The 18,039-nt window shown below is 39.1% G+C and overlaps 1 protein-coding gene across 3 annotated transcripts in view; it reads left to right on the forward strand.

Annotated features, from left to right (window-relative positions):
- Window positions 1–18,039, forward strand: part of FAM3C (FAM3 metabolism regulating signaling molecule C) — a 184,115-nt gene that overhangs the window by 137,432 nt on the left and 28,644 nt on the right. For all 3 annotated transcript variants that reach the window (XM_059396507.1, XM_059396506.1, XM_059396508.1), the window contains exons 2-3: window positions 5,734–5,788; window positions 9,806–9,910. In XM_059396507.1, coding sequence (XP_059252490.1) covers window positions 5,776–5,788; window positions 9,806–9,910 — 118 coding nt within the window. In that variant the 5' untranslated portion in view covers window positions 5,734–5,775. The remainder of the gene's footprint in view (window positions 1–5,733; window positions 5,789–9,805; window positions 9,911–18,039) is intronic.

The following is an 18,039-nucleotide window of genomic DNA, read 5'->3' on the forward strand; positions in this document are numbered from 1 at the left end:
GTGGACTCTGCTCTGAGCTTGGAGCCTGCTTAAGATTCTCTCTCCCTGCCTCTGCCCCCTCCCCTAATCCTGCTTGCATGCACCTCTCTCTCAAAGCAAAAGGAAAAAAGTTTCTTTATTACCAGGTTATACCTACCCAGTGTTTAAAAGGTGTGTAACGTGTGGATGTTAAAGTGGAAGATTCTTTTAATTGGCTGCATTTCTAGGGTTGAGAATCAAGAGAGGCCTAGTGGTACTGAAATACTCTCTTAACTTAGTAACTGGATTTTTAAAAAAATTAACTATTTAGTGTTAATAACACCAAATTCTATTGAATTCATAATATTTATAACAATGAGAGCAGCTCAGATATCATAATCAGTTTTTACATATCCTGGTTCTTTCAAATGAATGCAGTCTTCTCCCCTCTCTTCATTCTGTTATTTCAAAAATGTTTCCAGCCTGACAAAGGAGAGTCTGTGGTGAGACAGGGGACTTGATGGGAGTCTGCAGCTACTGGAGTGATAGTTTGTTGTTTTTTTAAAGTAATGATATTTGAGAGCTTAATATTTGCAATTTTAAAAGTTGATCAGACATCTGATACATATAACCCCCCTTTAAGCCTATCACAAAAATAATCCCTTTTAAATACCTATGTAAAGAAGAGAGCACTGTCCATTCTCCTCACCAACATTAATTTTACAGTTAATGAAATGGGTTGTAATGACATTCACTTTTATCCATTTATTTATACCTGCTGGGATTACTTTGGAAAACATTCCAGAGTCTAGATTCTACCTGTCTTTGCTGTGGATGGATTGCTTCATATATAAGAAGGGAAGGATTTTTTTCCTTCCCTTTGAAGAAGCTCCACTGTGTTCCTCATAGAGTTTATGCTTCTTCCCCTGGAGAGCAGCGTGAGTGTGAAAATGTATGGCGGATGCGTCCAGATCGCAAAATTTAGGTTGGTTCTGTCTATCCTGCAGCTCTAGTAGCACTTCCAAGAGGACGAATAGAAGCCTTGTGATACTTGTGTCCTGCAAATAACCCTGCCAGAAATGTTGGAATAGTAGCGCAAGGCCTATTTTAAAACTTTGTTTTTAGTTTAAATTTTATTTTTGATTTCTCGGTCTCAGGTTGTCTGATTACCACCCATGGGTCACTGTGGCTCATGAGCCAAGATAGGTTTTTAAGTTTTTAAGTGATTGGGGAAAAAAGTCAAAAGAAAAGTATTATTTGGTAACTTGAAAACTTTACGAAATTCCAATTTCAGTATTTATAAAGTTTTATTGTAACACAGTGGGCCCATTTGGTTCCATATGTCTGTGGCTGCTTTGCAGCTACAACTGCAGAACCGAGGAGTCACTATGGGGACTGTGTGTATGGGGCCCAAAATCTAAAACATTTACCGCCTGGCCCTTTTACAGAAAAAGTTTGCCAACATTTGCTCTGTTTTGTTTGCATAAATGGAGGCAATTTTTTTTGCAAATTATTTTTAACGCCATACTTCTCTTTGTAAACTACATGAGAATACCGCCCCCCCCACGTGTAGTGTACTTTTGTTTTCAGGGTTTGCTCATTTCCCTCTTTAACTGCTCTAGGACTGAAAATGTAATCTCCTGTGGTGTGATTTAGAGCAAGCCTGTGGTCGGTCTGGGTTCTCTAGAGATACTGCACTGAGAGGAGATATGGTATCTGAGATTGATGGATAATCATAAGGAATTCACTGCCTCAGTTGGGTTGTGGAGGCTGAGAAGTCCCCGGCAGCTGGGGGAGCCAATGACGTTCTTCCATCCAGAGAACTGGGAGAGCTGGTGTGTAAGTTTTGGTGTGTAAGTCAAAGGCCGCTGGAGATGATGTTCCGGGTAGCAGGCTGTGAGCAGAGAGAGCAAATTCCCGCCATTCAGATTTTTGGGTTCTGTTCAGGCAGCCAATTGGATGAGGCCCATTTGTACTGGGGAGAGCGAACTGCTTTACTCAGGTATCAGGCTCAGCCAGAAACATCCTCACAGACAATCGCACAATAACGTTGAGCAGGTATCTGGGTGTTCCGTGGCCCAGTCAAGTTGACACAAACAATTAGCCATCCCAGGGCCTAAATGTACTTCTGTCTATCTGCTTGCCCTGACCTTTGTTTTTCTCTGTCCTCTTGAAAAGCTCTAGTTCGCGTGAGTGTTAACAGTCCTCTGAACTTCCCTCATTGGTGCCTGTGACATTGCCATTTGACCAGAACCGAGTTAAAGTTGGGTTGGATTAAGAGATAGTTTCTTTGTGTTTGTGGAGAATGACTTACAGTACTTTCTCCCAGTTTAGTTGATTGTCGTTTGTTAGTACGACATCGGTGGGTGTTTCTGTCTGCTTCATTTTCTTTCTGTCTTCACGGGGTGTTCTCACGCATGTGCTTAATCATTCTGACGAATGTTGCATCTCTGGAGTGGCTAGTTGACAGCCCAGGTTGGCAATTCCCAGAACAGTTTGCAAAAGCCACATTGATAGGCGTGGAGTTTTGACAGCAAGTTGCTTCTATTACAACATGTCAGCGAGCTGCTGAGGTGCGAGAAGCGTGTCTGTGGTATCAGCTTCTTACTCAGCCTTCATGTGACTTGAGACCAATCCCTTGACCTTATCTGTAATGCCATCGAAACACACTACACCTAGGGGGCTGCTGGAAAGATTACATAAAATAAGCATGTGTACGAAAAACACTGCCGAATGCATTGTTACCTAGTTTATTTTAATTGGCAAGACCTTCCCCTCCTGGTAAATAATTGCTATTATGGCTTAATTTATTGATATAAAATGGTCTTGTCATTCACCTGTTGTAATTCAAGTCTGCTTCTCAAAGAGAGAATGAAAGTATCACTTGGCTTGTGTGTTTATCTGTTGATCTCAAATTGATTGATTCTAGGCTGAGGCCTGTTGATGCAGGCCTCATTTTAATAAAACTTGACCAGATTAGAGCAAAGTCGGTCGTTGGGTTAAAGGAAATGTTTAAATGACAAGGAATTCAAAGAAATTCAGGATGTTGGTCTGAGATCCTAATGTGGGACTTGTTCTGTAGTCTGGGTCGCAGACTTACTATTCTGTTGGCCCGGGACACCGTGGCGACCCATCCTTGCAGTGGACTTTCAGGTGATTGTGCACTTCTACACATTAGCCACCTGATAGGGTTTGAGCATTTATTTTAAACACTGAAATTTGTTTTGACTGATGCTACACTCTTGGGCAGTAAAGGTACTATCAAAGGTTTTTGGGGTTTTGTTCCTTTTTTAGTGTATCCTGCAAGTGCTCTGCCTGCCACCAGTATTCTGGTTTGGAAAATAGCTCTAATTTTTTTTTTAAAGGTTTTATTTTATTTATTTGACAGACAGAGATCACAATTAGGCAGAGAGGCAGTCAGAGAGAGGGAGTGTGGGAAACAGGCTCCCCTCTGAGCAGAGAGCCCATTGTGATGCGGGGCTGGATCCCAGGACTCTGGGATCATGACTTGACCTGAAGGCACCCTAAGCCACCCAGGTGCCCCAATAGTTCTAATTTTTAATGAGTGTATCAGAAAACCTATAAATTCTTTCACCTGTTGCTTATGGATTAAAGAGCTGTGAATTTCTATCGAAGGACTTTTTACCCCTTTGCTGTTGTGTTAATTTTCTGTGAAGCTGTTTTATCCCTGCTTGATCATTGGAGGTTCAGCCCGAGGTTTATGCCAAGTATACTCCACTAAATTCCTTCTTTTTCTCCTTGAGATGATTATATGTAATGATTTTCTTTGTTTTTAAATATCATCCTAAGAAGAGAAGTTAGGAATGACTTGGAATTAGCGTGCTGTGAACATGTTCCTTGATTTGCTCTCAGATATATCCAGTACTTTTCCCTTATGCTGGCTGATCTGCACTCTTGCATCAATTTGTCGTAAGCAAATGAATTAAAAATGTGTTACGGCTGAGATTTTATGAGATTTTATGAAATGTTCTCTTAGAAATTAGTGGAAAGCATGAATTCCTCTAGACATTTATAGTTGCTTTTCGTGGTCCTATCAGTGTCCGTGTAGAAGCGGGCTAGCGGGACAGTGTGGTAGGACAGTGTGGTTAGGGGGCGGGCTGGTGAGGCCCTCGGGCTGGTGAGGTACAGGGTACAGGGTGTGGCCACCTCAGCAGGGATGGAAAGAGTGAAAAAGAACAGCATGCTTCTGGCCAACCGCTTATCCTGCTTCCAGAAAACTTTTCTAGGCCACATTCAGAGAAGAGCGAAGTTATTTTGGAATATTAACTGGGAGTAACGGTCTGTGTGTGCTGTGAGTGTAGTCTTCCATTTTGCTGGACGTCAAAGGAGAATTTGAAACCAGTCAGGGATTTCATTTGAAAAGCCAAGGATTTTTTTTTTTTCTTTTCTGCTTTTATGTGATGACTGGCGGATACTTTAGTATCTGTTGTTTTCTTTTAATATTTCCCTAGCCTGTGGATAAGTAGTTAGCTTAAATAGGTTGATAACGCTGGCTTTTCATATTCTGTTCAGATAACTAGCAGAAGAAAAGAAATCAATAATGCTGCATTCGCTGTTAGTTTAAATGTTGGTATTTTCTTGAGGGTAAATCGGGCAGAAGGGAGCTCTCCTAAGAGCACTGGCCCCTGGGCGCTCACCACCCCCACCCTGGCCTGACTCTTACTGGTGAATGAACAAACTGGGTGTCTCACTCCCTTTCTGTGCTCTTCAGGGATGCGCTGCTATTCTTATTTAAAACATTGTGTCAATTACTAGATCAGGCATCAACATTGGAACATCAGAATCAAATACAATCAGTCTAAAACAAAGGTATCAAATTCATTCATCAAAACTTTCTTTTTGAATTCCTCTCCTGACGGGTAGGTGGAGTAGACCGAGAGAGACGGAGAGAGACCGGAGAGAGACCGTGAGAGACCGCTGTCTAGTTCAACCTGAGCATGAATTTCCTGTCAAACTCATTCACTTGCTTTTTCGTTTTGTTTTTAAAATTTCACCTGTCTGGAGTTACTTCCTAGGAGAGAAACACACATAGACAAAATTTTTTTTTTTTGCCAGCATCTATTTCTTGTTGTTCATAGAATAATATTAGAGAATAGTTTCTTTATTTGATGTGTAGCATACACTGTCAATAATGGTAATTACCAGAATATTTAAAATTGTAATCCTGTACTTTTGAATATATTCTTTTACAAACTTAAATTGAAACCATGAAGAAGAAAAGGATCCTGGTTTTAAAATAAACCTTTGCTGTAAAGTCCTTGTCATAGTGCCCCTGAATTCTGTTGTACGAAAAATGAAGTAGCATCGTAGACTGAGGCGAGCCTGAGATGGGGAGCCAGCAGACCTTTCTTCTAGTAGCGTGTTCCACGCCTGGACGAGCAGCGTCACCTCTTTGGACCTCACCTGCAAACTGGAAGTCCGGGACTCAGTATCAAAAGTTCCTTATAAGTGCAAAATCACTGAGAGTAATAAGGGGCATTATCTTCCATTCACATGCTTGATGGCAGGATTTCTCACAGCTCTTCGCCAAAGTTAGGGAGCTGGAGACACAACGGTCTAAAACACGGACCCTGTTCTCAGGAGCTTTGTGTCCCAGTGGAAGGAGCCAGGCCCCGTGTCCATACTGGTAGAAAACTTAGAAATGTCATGACATTTGTCTAATTAGTTTATTATATATACTTCAGATCCAACTCAATCTTAGGCAGGAATGCTCATTCTAGACCTAATGATGTTTGCCTTTTCTTTTGATTTTAGGAGGTTGTTTAATGAAAAGTGCCATAGACGGAAAAACGAAACATGAGGGTAGCAGGTAAGATATTTAATTCAGTAGAAAAAGTTTTATTTTTTGCGTAACTTATTTATTTAAATGGCTAATGGAGAGAGTAAATAATCTTTTTCTAAATTAAGAACAAAGCTGATTATATAACAGACTAAATCACTACTTCACCTCCTTTTTTATGTAGTCAATACATCACAAATTGGACAAACTTCACAAAATTTTTTTTAAGTTATGGCTTTAATGTTTGTGTTCTTGCACATTAAGTTTATTTGCCTAATAGAATAAAATGCCTGTATAAATAACAATTTTGATAACCTAGTGAGACTGATTTTTTGTTTTGCTAAATTCTAGCTTTTTGAGAGAAAGAAATCATGAAGTTTAAAAGCCTACATCTTTTCTGTATATGTACTTAAATAGAAACTAGTGTACATGAACAATTCAGTAAAATGTTTGTTTACTTAAGGGAATATTTGCTGGTTCGAGTTCAATCTGCATAAGGGAGGTTATGTGTAAGAACATCTGTTCCTTAGGCAGCAGATTGAGGAAATTGCAAAACACAGCTTGATGTTCATAGTATTAAGGTAACGATCTTTAAACATTATAAAAAGATGCATAAATAACGGGAGAGGCTGATGACCTCTTCTTGCCTTGATCATGAAAAAGTGTGTGTTCTCCCAGCCCTGCCTGTCCTTCAGCACAGCCAAGACCCTAGAGGAAAGGCACACTTTACCTAGAAATTTCTACTACCTGTTTTGCCAACATAGAAGGTAACTTATAATTTCCCAAAAGCGAGATAGTCTTTCTTGTAATTATCGTCTTCTCACCAGCAAGTCAAGTTATTTTCCTATGGGGGGAGCATCTCTTAGAAGTCTCTAACGTCGGGGTGGGTGAACAAACGAGGCGTGTGCTTCCGTCCTTTTGTAGAATCAGGTGCAGGTGATCCAACATCATCATGCTCATTAAGCAGAGATACCCGGGTTCATAGATGGCCTTGTGGAAATTTAGAAATCTGTTCCCTTTGGTCATGAACTTACAAAACTATCCTTTTTTGAGTAGCTCTTCAGTTGTTGAAGGAAAATATTCCCAGAAACTAAAAGCTTGTTTTTGGTTTAAAAAATGTATTACAGTGTCTTTTTTTTTTTTTTTAAATGATCTTTGAATACGGCAAGACTGACTATTGATGATCACATGTCTCCACATTATTTTTAAAAAGTACATTAATTAAACATGGTGATTGAAATAATCAAAGCAAGTTTTCTCTTCCTCATGTAATTCTACATTCATTCTTGTTGAAGTTAAATTTTCATTTGGTTCATTTCTCCAATTCTGGCAATTAATTCCAAGGTTAATTGATAAATAATTATTCACTGAGTACTTATTTTATGTTTGGCACTGTTCCTAGTGTAGGTCTTGAAGGGATGGTTTTGATGAGCAAAGAGAGAAGATTAGCTGTTAATTTATTGCCTTTAGTGTGATTAATCTCTTCTAATTTAAGAAAATCTGGTTGCTTTGAAATATTCTTATAGCCTTTATTTTTACAGTAAGACAATAGTGTCTAAAGAGTATGCTTTTTGGTTTGTGAAAAATAGGGATACACTCAGATTAGTGCAGTCCATGGCTAGAAGGAAGAGAGAATCTTACAGAAAGTTAAGAATGGGGGGACTGTGGTGTGGTATGGTCAGGCCCCTTTATGTCCAGAGTTGGATGGTGACTAGCTCTGGAGGAGACCTCTATGTAATGGAAGTTCTAGAACTCTACCAGTATGGAGGTGCTAGTCTGTGCTAGTCTTCATCTGCCTGCTCCTCTCTGGGACCATCTGTTTATTCTGTTACCAGCACATTTCTCCCATCTCGAACTTCTCCCTGCCTTAGAGCTTTTATATCCTCCTAGTTCCTCTGATAGTCTGCTGTCAGTGAGTAGGTCTTGGTTGAAGACTCCCTTCCGCTACTAACTATTTATGTGACCTTAGGCGAGTGACCTAAAAATTTTCAGCCTTGATTTCTTTTCTGTAAAATAAAAATGATACCTGGAAAAGCTGTGTAACTGCAATTGTGCTTTTATAGCATTTAGCTCTATGGAAGGCACTCAATAAATGGTGTGTGTGTGTGTGTGTGTGTGTGTTGTATATGCAGATATATATATGTACATGTGCGTGTATCTGATGTCTGTGGTGTATATAGCTTGTCTAGTGTAGGCTCAGGTCTCACTTGGTTATTGAATTTAGTCTAGAACTTTGATGTATTATAACCGTGATATTTTATTCATTTTAATATTTTAATCTTAAACAGTAACGGTTTCATGTATTTGTGGTAAGGGACAGGGAAAAGTTACCTTTGGTTGCACATGCTCGTGATTGCTAGGAAATGAGTGGTGAAGACTCATGTGATACACAGTCTTCAAGCCTTTGGTCATAAGTGATCACGAAGCAATGTGTCACCTCTCACCATTCATCTGTTTCGCAAACACTTGGTGAGAGTGCGACTATGTCCAGGCACTCTGCTAGATCCTTGGGGGTAAGAGCTCAAAGCCTGTTGGTATTTTGCTCTCTTCTGCACTAAACATGTAAGCAACTTGTAGTTGCTTTTGAAAATAAGTGATTTTTGGAGGGGAGAAGGTCGAAGCAGGCGGTGTGGGAGTTGATTCGGTTAGTAGTGAGCTTCTTCCCCGCCGTCTCATTTCTGTGTTTTTGGAGCGTTTCTAAATAGAAACAAGGAGTTCCGTGAAACCAGCACTTCTCAGTGTCGCTGGCCATTGGTGAGCATCAGCAGTCCATTCTCTTCCTGCTCCTTGAAGGATGTTGTCCTAGTTGTTTCGGGTTAAGAAATTAGAATGAACATACAGTTCTTCTTTACTCTTCCTTACCTACTGAGTTAAATTTTTGCAGTGTTTTAGGGGAATGTGGTAATTTGGTGTCAGAATGGAGCACCGGGCTCTGTCAGGATCCCTGGATCCTGGGCCTTCTGCTGCTGCTGAGTTACTTGTTATCATGTGCAGTTAGGCCTGATCTCTGGACTTCTGTGTCCTTAAGAGTGGAGAGATGCCTGTTGATCCCACCTACCTATTCTAGATCAATATAAAGTAAAATTTTGGTAAGAGAGGGCAATGGAGATGGTACAGGCAAATATTAGTATTGTTCCTGAATAATTAATGAGATGCTCTTCGATTCTTGGGGAAGGAGGAGGATGTTTCTTCCCTGTCATTTTCCATTTCCTTTCCTGTCTTACACTTTTTTTTCCTTTCCTAGATTTGCCTAGCTGTGGGAACAAAAGACTAGTCATCGGTTCCTGTTACTCAGTCAGTTAGCTGGCAGTGGGCAGTGCTAACTCTGTAGGGCGCTCAGAAATGGTTAAAGATGGGAAGGTCTGAAAGTCTACGAGTGTGTCTTGATGGAGCGTATGATATAATTGCACTATGAAGCGTAGGTGACAGGTGCCAGATGAAGTCCTCTGCAATTCGGGGAGGCTAAGGAGAAGGTTGGGTACTCTTGTGCCCCATCCCGGCAGCACCGTCGGCTCTAAGAGGCAGGTGTTTTGGTGATAGGACAGTAAACCTGTTTCATTCCACTCAAGAGTTCCTTCCTTAGCATCACGGTTGTTGCCATGGCAGTTCTACAATGTCCAGTGTTTTTGCGTTACCCCTGTAAAGCATTGCCTTTAAATTTGGAAAGGATTAAGACTGTAGCTGATGATGGTGTTCCATTTGCCATGGAACTTTGGTGTAGTCAGCCGGCCCTTGAGAGCAGGTTTGGTTCGTTGTTGGTGGTGGTGTGGTTTTGTTTTCTTCATGAGAAAACTAGGCAGATGAGTCAAGCAGTCCTGTGTTTGGGCTGCTAGCCAATCTGATAATTCTTTGATCAGGAAAATCCTCCCTGATCCTGATGGATGGTTGGTACAGTTTGTGTTGTAACTCCAGTAAAACTAAGATCCAATAGATAAAATTTATTAGTTTTAAGAAATTTTTAATAAACTTAAATTTTTTATGAAAATGCATTCATAAAAGTTGTGTGGTCTCACAAGCTCATGCTGAATTATTTCTGCCCTTTTCTAGGTGCTGCGAAGTTGGTGGTAGCTGTGGCAGTATTTTTACTGACATTTTATGTTATTTCTCAAGTATTTGAAATAAAAATGGATGCAAGTTTAGGAAATCTATTTGGTAAGTTCCATTTTTTTCTGCCTTTATTAAGTCTTACTTTTGATTGGTTGTCTATACATGTTTACCAGTTATCAGCTTTGAGTCACTCTGCTGTTTAGTCTGTCTAGAAAAGAAAATGTAATTATATCAATAAGTGTGACCCATTAGAATATTCTAGAATATACAATAGGAAGTCTTAAAATGAATTCGGTATAAAGCATTCTGAGTAGATTTAATGGGGTCTATTTCATTCATGCCTAGGACATTAATCATGGCATTCTAAATGAATATTCTGAAAGATAACACGCACTATTCAAGTTGGGTGCTAGAAAACTTGGAACCAAATCTAGCTGTCACCTTGCAAGTGGAGTAATGATAATGCATTCTAAATACCAGCCATAGAAATCCATCTTGCTTTTTTACCTTTATTTCCTCCTGCATCATTTTTCTCTCTTTACCAGTTTATTTAATGCTCTATTATAAACATACCATTGTAAGCTACTTTAACTCAGTTTTTAAATAAAATTCTTAAGTTAGAAAAAGAAATTAACTTTTGAAATGTTTGAATAAGGTTTGGTTGAAGCATTGTTTAAGATATTAAAAAATTATGCATGAAAAGTGAGAATATGAAACCTAGAAACAGTATTTTGACCCATGAGTCAGAAATCTTTTGGAACAACTTTGAGATCTCTGGCATAGTGAGTTTGGCTTTCCATAAATTAGCATTTGGAAAGGATCCCAAAACCTCGTTCACTTCTTCTCACATCTAGTTTCAAGACTCCATGAACCGGTGGTCCTCTAGCTTTAAGATCAAAGGAATCTCCCTGGGATTTCGGTATGCAGACTTGGATTCAGTGTCTGGGATGGGGCCTGAGAGTCTGTATTTCTAACAAGCTCCCAGGTGATGCTGAGGTTTCTACTCCCACGTAACATACTGAGTATCAAGGCTGTAGACAATTCTGTTGTGTAATCATCAGTTTCTGTATAAACATTTTCAGGTGACTTCTCTTAGAATAACTACTTAAAAGTACTTTTTATATTGCACTGAATTCTGTCTTTTATACTCCCCAGTAGTATCAGTGCACTGACCTTCTGTCTCCCGGGGTGCTCTTCCATACTGACGAGCTCTCAGATAGTTAAACCGCAGTCATCCTCCTTCAGTCCATCTTTTTTTGTAAGTTTTCATCTCCAATTATGGAATTCCCCATTTTGAACCATTTCTCTCAGTGTACTGGCTATTTTCCTCCTGAACCATCTGTTTTTCAACACCCATTTAAAAATGTATCCAGGGGGGCGCCTGGGTGGCTCAGTTGGTTAAGCATCTGACTCTTGATTTTGGCTCAGGTCATGATCTCAGGGTCGTGAGATCCAGCCCCCTGTCAGGCTCCACACTGGGCATGGTACCTGCTTAAGATTCTCTCTCTTCCTCTCCCTCTATCCGCCCCCTTAAAAAAAAAAAATATCTATCTCCCTGTCTATCTCTAGGATCCAGCATTGAGCAGTCATTACAAAGTACAGTGACATTTGACTTCTGCCTACTTCTGTTGCTCTGAAGAGGCCAGTCTGATGTCCTTTGAGGGCACAGCTGGTTCAGTTGAATAATGGGGCGGAAAAACCCTGAAGGCATAGAGGACTTGTTCAGGGTCACTGGTGAAACAATGTGTATGGCCAGGTCAGCTAAGAAAGATTGATGGTAAGGGAAGAAGATTATGGAGTGGTAGCTTGAGGCAGAAGCACGTTGAATGTTTTTTTCTATTTTGAAGTAATGTAGAGACTCACTTGTCTGTAGGCTTTGGGCAAAGATTCAGGGAATTACATGTCCATGGATGAGACTAAACAAACAAGAAACAGAGGGTCCTTGAAAGAAGGGAGGCAGTGAGGAATTTGAGAGGCAAAGTGGGAAGCTTGGGGGGTAGGGAAGGAAAAAATGAAACAAGATGGGATCGGCAGGGAGACAAACCTTAAGAGACTCTTCCTCTCACAAAACAAACTGAGGGTTGCTGGGAGCTGTGGGGGTGGGTCGGGAGAGGGTGGTTGGGTTATGGACATTGGGGAAGGTATGTGCTATGGTGAGTGCTGGGAAGTGCGTAGTAAGCCTGATGATTCACAGACCTGTACCCCTGGGGCAAATAATACATTATTTGTTAATAAAAAAAAATTTAAAAAAGAAAAAAAAAGAAGGGAGACAATGGGACCATTGGTGCATATTAAAAAATCTACTTTGAGAAAAGGCCCACTGTTTTCAGAGAAGAGTCTCGGGTGAAGCCCCAGCCAGCGCTTGCCCTAGTTTGGCTCTTCATCTCCAGTCCAGACCGTCTGGTGAAACATCACAGGGATGTTCCATGTCTGTGTCTCGTCCGTGGTATCTGCCTGTTTCATCGCTGCCAGAGCAGTTCTCTTAATAGTCATGAACCTTTAGCACTTCCGACGACTGGAGAGTAAAATCAGAGTCTCTGCTTAGGATGTCGCACCCTCAACCTGCCTCAGCCCTTCTCACCTGTTCTCTGCCCCTCCCCTCCTCACCCCGTGCCTCTCACTCCCTGCACCACGGGTCAGGGTCAGCACAGTGTCCGTAGACACACACCCCAGCCTTGCTTCTGCCTGTTCCTCACTCCGTCCGTCTTTCTCAGCTCCCCCTTCCTCCGTTAATCCTTCTCTTTTCTCAGAACTGCATAAATGCCCCTTTTGAGATAAATTAGATTTGAATCTCCCCTCTTTTCCTATTAGAATGTGTAACTTCTTTTTTGAACTGTTAGTTCCTAATGCATAGTATTTATGTCTCAATTCGGCACTGATTTTATTCTGCCTTACGTAGAATAATGTCATTTATTTTCCATGTATCTGTTTACCCTTCTTAGAGAATGACTCTTAAGGGCAGTAACACCTTGATGCTTCACCCGGCTCTCATGCTGGGCTGTGCACGTAGACGGTACACGCTGATCGAATGGAGAATGAATGTAGTTTTTTTGAGGATTTTTATTTGAGGATTAGGATTTTTATGTGGGGAGGAACAGTATTTCCAAAGTGGGATTCATTTAAAACTATAATAGTTGAAAGGCCTCTGATAGTCAGCTATGAACAGAGGCTGAGCTACTTAAGTAGGATAGTTATCTCTTAATTTTCATTTTGATTTTTCCTAATTTGGGGAATCTGTAAGGTTTTATTGTGTGTTTTAGGTAGTGGATTTGCACTTTCTTAGGGCAGATGGCTTATTTTGGTATCATAGCTGAAGTCATACACTGTATCCACAAAACCTTACTGGATTCCAATTTATTGAGTTGTTGAAAATTTAATTTGTTGTATTTTAATTCTCATCATAGAATTAATTGAGCAAAGATGGAGGTAGGGTTGTCTTTGCCATTTGCTTGGCATCGAACTCAATTTACCAAAGGATGATTGATAAGTTTAACTCAACATTAGAATTGTTTCTATAATCAGTATACTGGTGGGTCTGCCCCTCCCGTGAGGTGAACTATAATAGTTCTTTTGGTGGTGAATTTTTCCTTTTTTTTTCCCCCCTGTGTGGATATAATAGCTTACTTGATAGTTTTATAAATTTAGATTCAGGTTGATTGGATAGTGCTGTTATAGAAAAAATGAACTTAATTCTAGAATGGAAGAATGAAAAGTGTTCTCACAATTAGTTGAGATTACTAAAATACATTATGATTTTTTAAAAAACAAGTTTTTCACACAACCTTTTGAGATAATTGTGGGTAGATGCACATGCATTCGTGAGACGTAATACGTAGCGATCCTGCCTAGGATCTTACATAGTTTCTCATACTGGTGACATCTAGCAAACAAGCGATCTACAATGTCACAACCAAGATATCAATGTGGAAACAACATGTGTGTTTTAGTAATGATTGCATTTTAACAGTGTTAATATTCAGCATAGATACTTAACAACTAGTGAATGTATTAAACACATTCTGAATTATTTTTGTATATATAACTAGAGTACTTACTGTTCTATTGAAGTTCTGTTGAGTTGATTTATCTTTACCTTTTCAGATTTAAACCATTGAAGTGGTATAAACCTCAATTACTTGACATTATTAAAAACTAAAGTATGAAATCGTCCTGATTTCTGTAGCTTGACTTGTTGAACAGTATTCACTGATGAAACCCAAATCTGAAAAGAAAATTCTAAGTGAATTCATTTTCTCAGCTTATCCGATTAGGAGTAGATAGTAATGATTAAGCCATTAACTTTTTCTTGAAGAAAGTAAGTGTTCAGATTCTACTTGATATGGTACTTATTTCACAGATATTGGAGACCTTTGTTTTTCAGTCATTTTAAATTATTTTTTAAGAAATGTTCAACGATCATATAAGCTGTAAAAACAACCGGTAATTAAAATTAAATTCAGTTAACGTAAAAAATTCAGCAGTGAGCTTCTTTAGCTTTCCAAAGATACCTTATATCTTAACCATATAAAAGTTCAGTTTATCTTGATGCAATTTAATCTTGAATTATTTATGATCAGTTTTCCACATTAAAAATAAAATGGTGCCTGGCTGTTTATTTTCTTAAAATATAAAATTTTTAAACTTAAAAAAATGCAAACCAAATAAAAAAGTGTTTATTATTGTTCCTTAAAGTGAAAAGTTGCATACATTGAAAGAAATTAAGAATTAAAGCTGTCAAGGTAGATGGAGGAATACAAGTTGCAGGGAAGGAGGGATTTTTGCTGACATGCTGTGCTTGTACTCTAATGTGGAGAACATCCTGTTTTATTTGTGAAAATTGACTTGTTTGGCTCTTAGGTGTTAAAATTCTCAGAATTGCAGGCTTAGTAGAGGGCTTTTGGTTTTGATAAAAGATAAAAATTAGTTTTCATCCAGTCTGGAAAGAACAGTCTTTCCAAGAGTTGTTTGTTATTTAAAGATTTTATTTTTTTATATATATATATATATATATATATATATATATATATTTTTATTTATTTATTTATTGAAAGAGAGAGAGAGAGAGAGAGCGTGCGTGTGCAGTGTAGTGGCGGAGGTACAGAGGGAGAAAGAATCTCAGGAGGACTTGAGCTGAGTGTGGAGCCCAGCAGGGCTCGATCTCAGGAGATTGTGGATGCCCTGAGCTGAAATCAAGATTTGGGTGCCTAACTGACTGAGCCACCCAAGTTCCCCTGTTTCTTGTTTTGTTTTTGTTTTTTTTTTAAACCTTTAGCATCTTTTCTCTTTACTCTTACACAAAGTAAATGGAGGTGAAGTTATGTATTTAAAAAGCCTGATGATTAAGAAACTGGTTTTCCCTAAATCTTATCCCAGTAACATTTTTTGAATTAAGTAGCATTTATCCCTCTCTTTTTTTTTAATCTCAAATTTTACAAGCAAACTAGTTTGACCATGTTACAGGCTCATCCCTGACTTTTCTTCTACCTCCCTTTGCTCAGCCACACTCTTCTCTGGGCGTTAGTTGATTATTGATGTCTCTGAATTCTGTCCTCAGCCCCCTGACTTTAAATCCAGTGACTTCTCTGGGTAGCCTTATTCTTTGTCAACTTTCCTGTTGGTATCTTCATCCCAGATCTCATTTAGAGCTGGGTTTGAGACTTTCCCACTTGGATCTTCTCCAAGTATCTAAAATTGACAGGGCCAACACAGACTCTTTCCCTACCCCTGTCTCCTCACTAAGCTATGAGCATCTGAGTGCAGACATGGTGTTTTTATTCATTGGTTCATGTGAATGAATAAATGAAGACTTCTAAAGCCAAGTGTCCAAGAGGTAAATTGATTTCTCTCTTTCCATCATCCCTCTGTCTGGTCTGTTCGCAAGTCCCGTCAGTGTTGCTTCCTTAGTTGTTCTGAACTGGTCTACTTGTTTCAAACCCACAGTCATTAACCTTTGTTCTAGCTGCTGCATACTGTAGCAGCATCCTTGCCCTTTGCCCTGGGAGTCTTGAATCATCTGCCATCAGAAGGGTTGTTCTGAAAGCTCCCTGTTCTGGCTTCCTGCTCTGAGCAGGACTAGCAGTTTTTATGCATGTGATCAGAGGACCTCGGACATTTCCCATTTTGTGATGCAGCATGAGTTTGAGTGCTAGAGTGAAATAGGACTTTGAAAATTATTTCTGGGGGTGCCTGGGTGGCTCAGTGGGTGAAAGCCTCTGCCTTCGGCTCAGGTCATGATCCCAGCGTCTTGGGATAGAGCCCCACATGGGGCTCTCTGACAAGCAGGGAGCCTGCTTCCCTTCCTCTCTCTCTCTGCCTGCCTCTCTGCCTACTTGTGATCTCTGTCTGTCAAATAAATAAATAAATAAAATCTTAAAAAAAAAAAAACGATCTCTGCCAGTTATTAATTATGACTTGAAACAAATCAAATCAGCAAACCTCTCAGTCCCCAGTTTCTTTCTCTTTGAAACAGGGATGATGATTGAATCAGTAATACAGGCAAAAATACAGCTCTTACACAGCTGCACGTTGTAAGAGCACCCAGCATATATGAATGAGCTCTGTTTTATTACCTCTGTTCTAATCCCACTGTCTTTCTTGTATCTTGTTACCATAAGTTAAGCAGACCAGAATTTCTGATTTGAACAGTGTTTTTCGGTAAATATCTTAACACCTGTGTCTGATGATATGTGTTTGTTCAGGCCAAAGTGAAGTTGAGAATATCTAGTGTTTATGCTGCTAATCTCTCTTTGGGCTTTTATTTTCTTGTTTACAAAAGTGAGAGCGTTGGACCAGGTGATCTCTAGAATTGATGTTTCCCTTACTTTTATGACATAATTAAAGAAATTAAAAGAATGAGCCTAGTAGTCCCAGCACTCTAATTTACTAAGTAATTTTTTTTTCTTCAGGCCTTTGTCCTTATCCATGAATACTTTTTGTACTTCTAGATAAGGCTTGTGTTTTTTGCTTTATTTCATGCATTAGACTTTCTCCATGTTACCCCATGGTAACCCCATGCCTTTATGATTTCAGTGGTGCATAATATTCTGAGTGTTTTATAGAGTTAACGAGCCTTCATTTACTTGGTCATTTTCAACCCTTTTTAAACATTTACATATTATTTTTCAGCTTTAACTTTCTGTTCTTCAGTTTGAGTTCTGGACTTAGAGGAAGTTCTCAATTATCTAAAATAGTACAGAACTAAAAACCCAGGGGCTATTTATAGTCAAACAGCTGACAAATATTTGTGACACCACATACTCATTAGCCAAATCAGGAAGTGGCTGCCCACAGTATTATTGATGATTTGAACTGTTATCCCCTAGGCTGGGATCAGATGTTAGTGCTCTTAAAAAGCTCTAAGTATAGATGGCCATGTTGAGATCTACTGCATTGAAGTTAAGATTTAATCATAGGGTTCTGGCTTCCTTGAACTGATAAATTATAAAAGTCTTAGTAGTTGACCTTATTTTGTTTATTATGCCTAATACATTTCTATTCTAGAGAAATTAAACTCACTACCACCATCCCTCTTGTGTTCCCCATCCCCCGAATCTCCTAGCCTAACCACTGAGATAAGTTCATGTATATTCTCCAGGATTTTATGTGCATGTATACACAACACCATACTAGTTACTGAGTGTATATTTAAGGTCATTTAAAGGGAAGTTTGAAATAGTGTGTGATATCAGTTACATGTGAAATCTAAAAAGGACAAACTCAGAGAAACAGTAAAATGGTGGTTAGCAGGGGTTGGAAGGGAGGTACGGGGGAGACTTCGCCCAAAGGGTCCAAACTCCCAGTTATAAGATTAACAAGTTTGGGATCTCTAATGTAGCATGGTGATCACAGCCGATATTACTGTATCATATATGTGAATGTTGATTAGAGAGTAGATCTTAAATATTCTCTCCACAAGAAAGAATTGGTAACTGTGTGAAGGGAAGGAGGTGGTAGCTAATACTATACTGGTTATCATTTTGCAGTTGATAGATGTATCAGGTCAGCATATGGTATGCCTAAACTTACACAGTGTTCTATGTTGATTATGTCTCAAGAAAGCTGGGAAAATTTTAAAAAGAAATTTAAAAAGAAATTAAGTTTGTAAGGTATCTTTCTGATACGGATTTAAATTATAACTAGAAATAAAAATAAAATGTAAAGAAAGAATAAAATGTTCTATCAGTAATAAAATACTACCATCCGTAATTCCTCTGAATAATTGTTTTTAATGAGTT

Source organism: Mustela nigripes, chromosome 4, assembly GCF_022355385.1.
Source record: "Mustela nigripes isolate SB6536 chromosome 4, MUSNIG.SB6536, whole genome shotgun sequence".
NCBI classification, from domain to species: Eukaryota; Metazoa; Chordata; class Mammalia; order Carnivora; family Mustelidae; genus Mustela; species Mustela nigripes.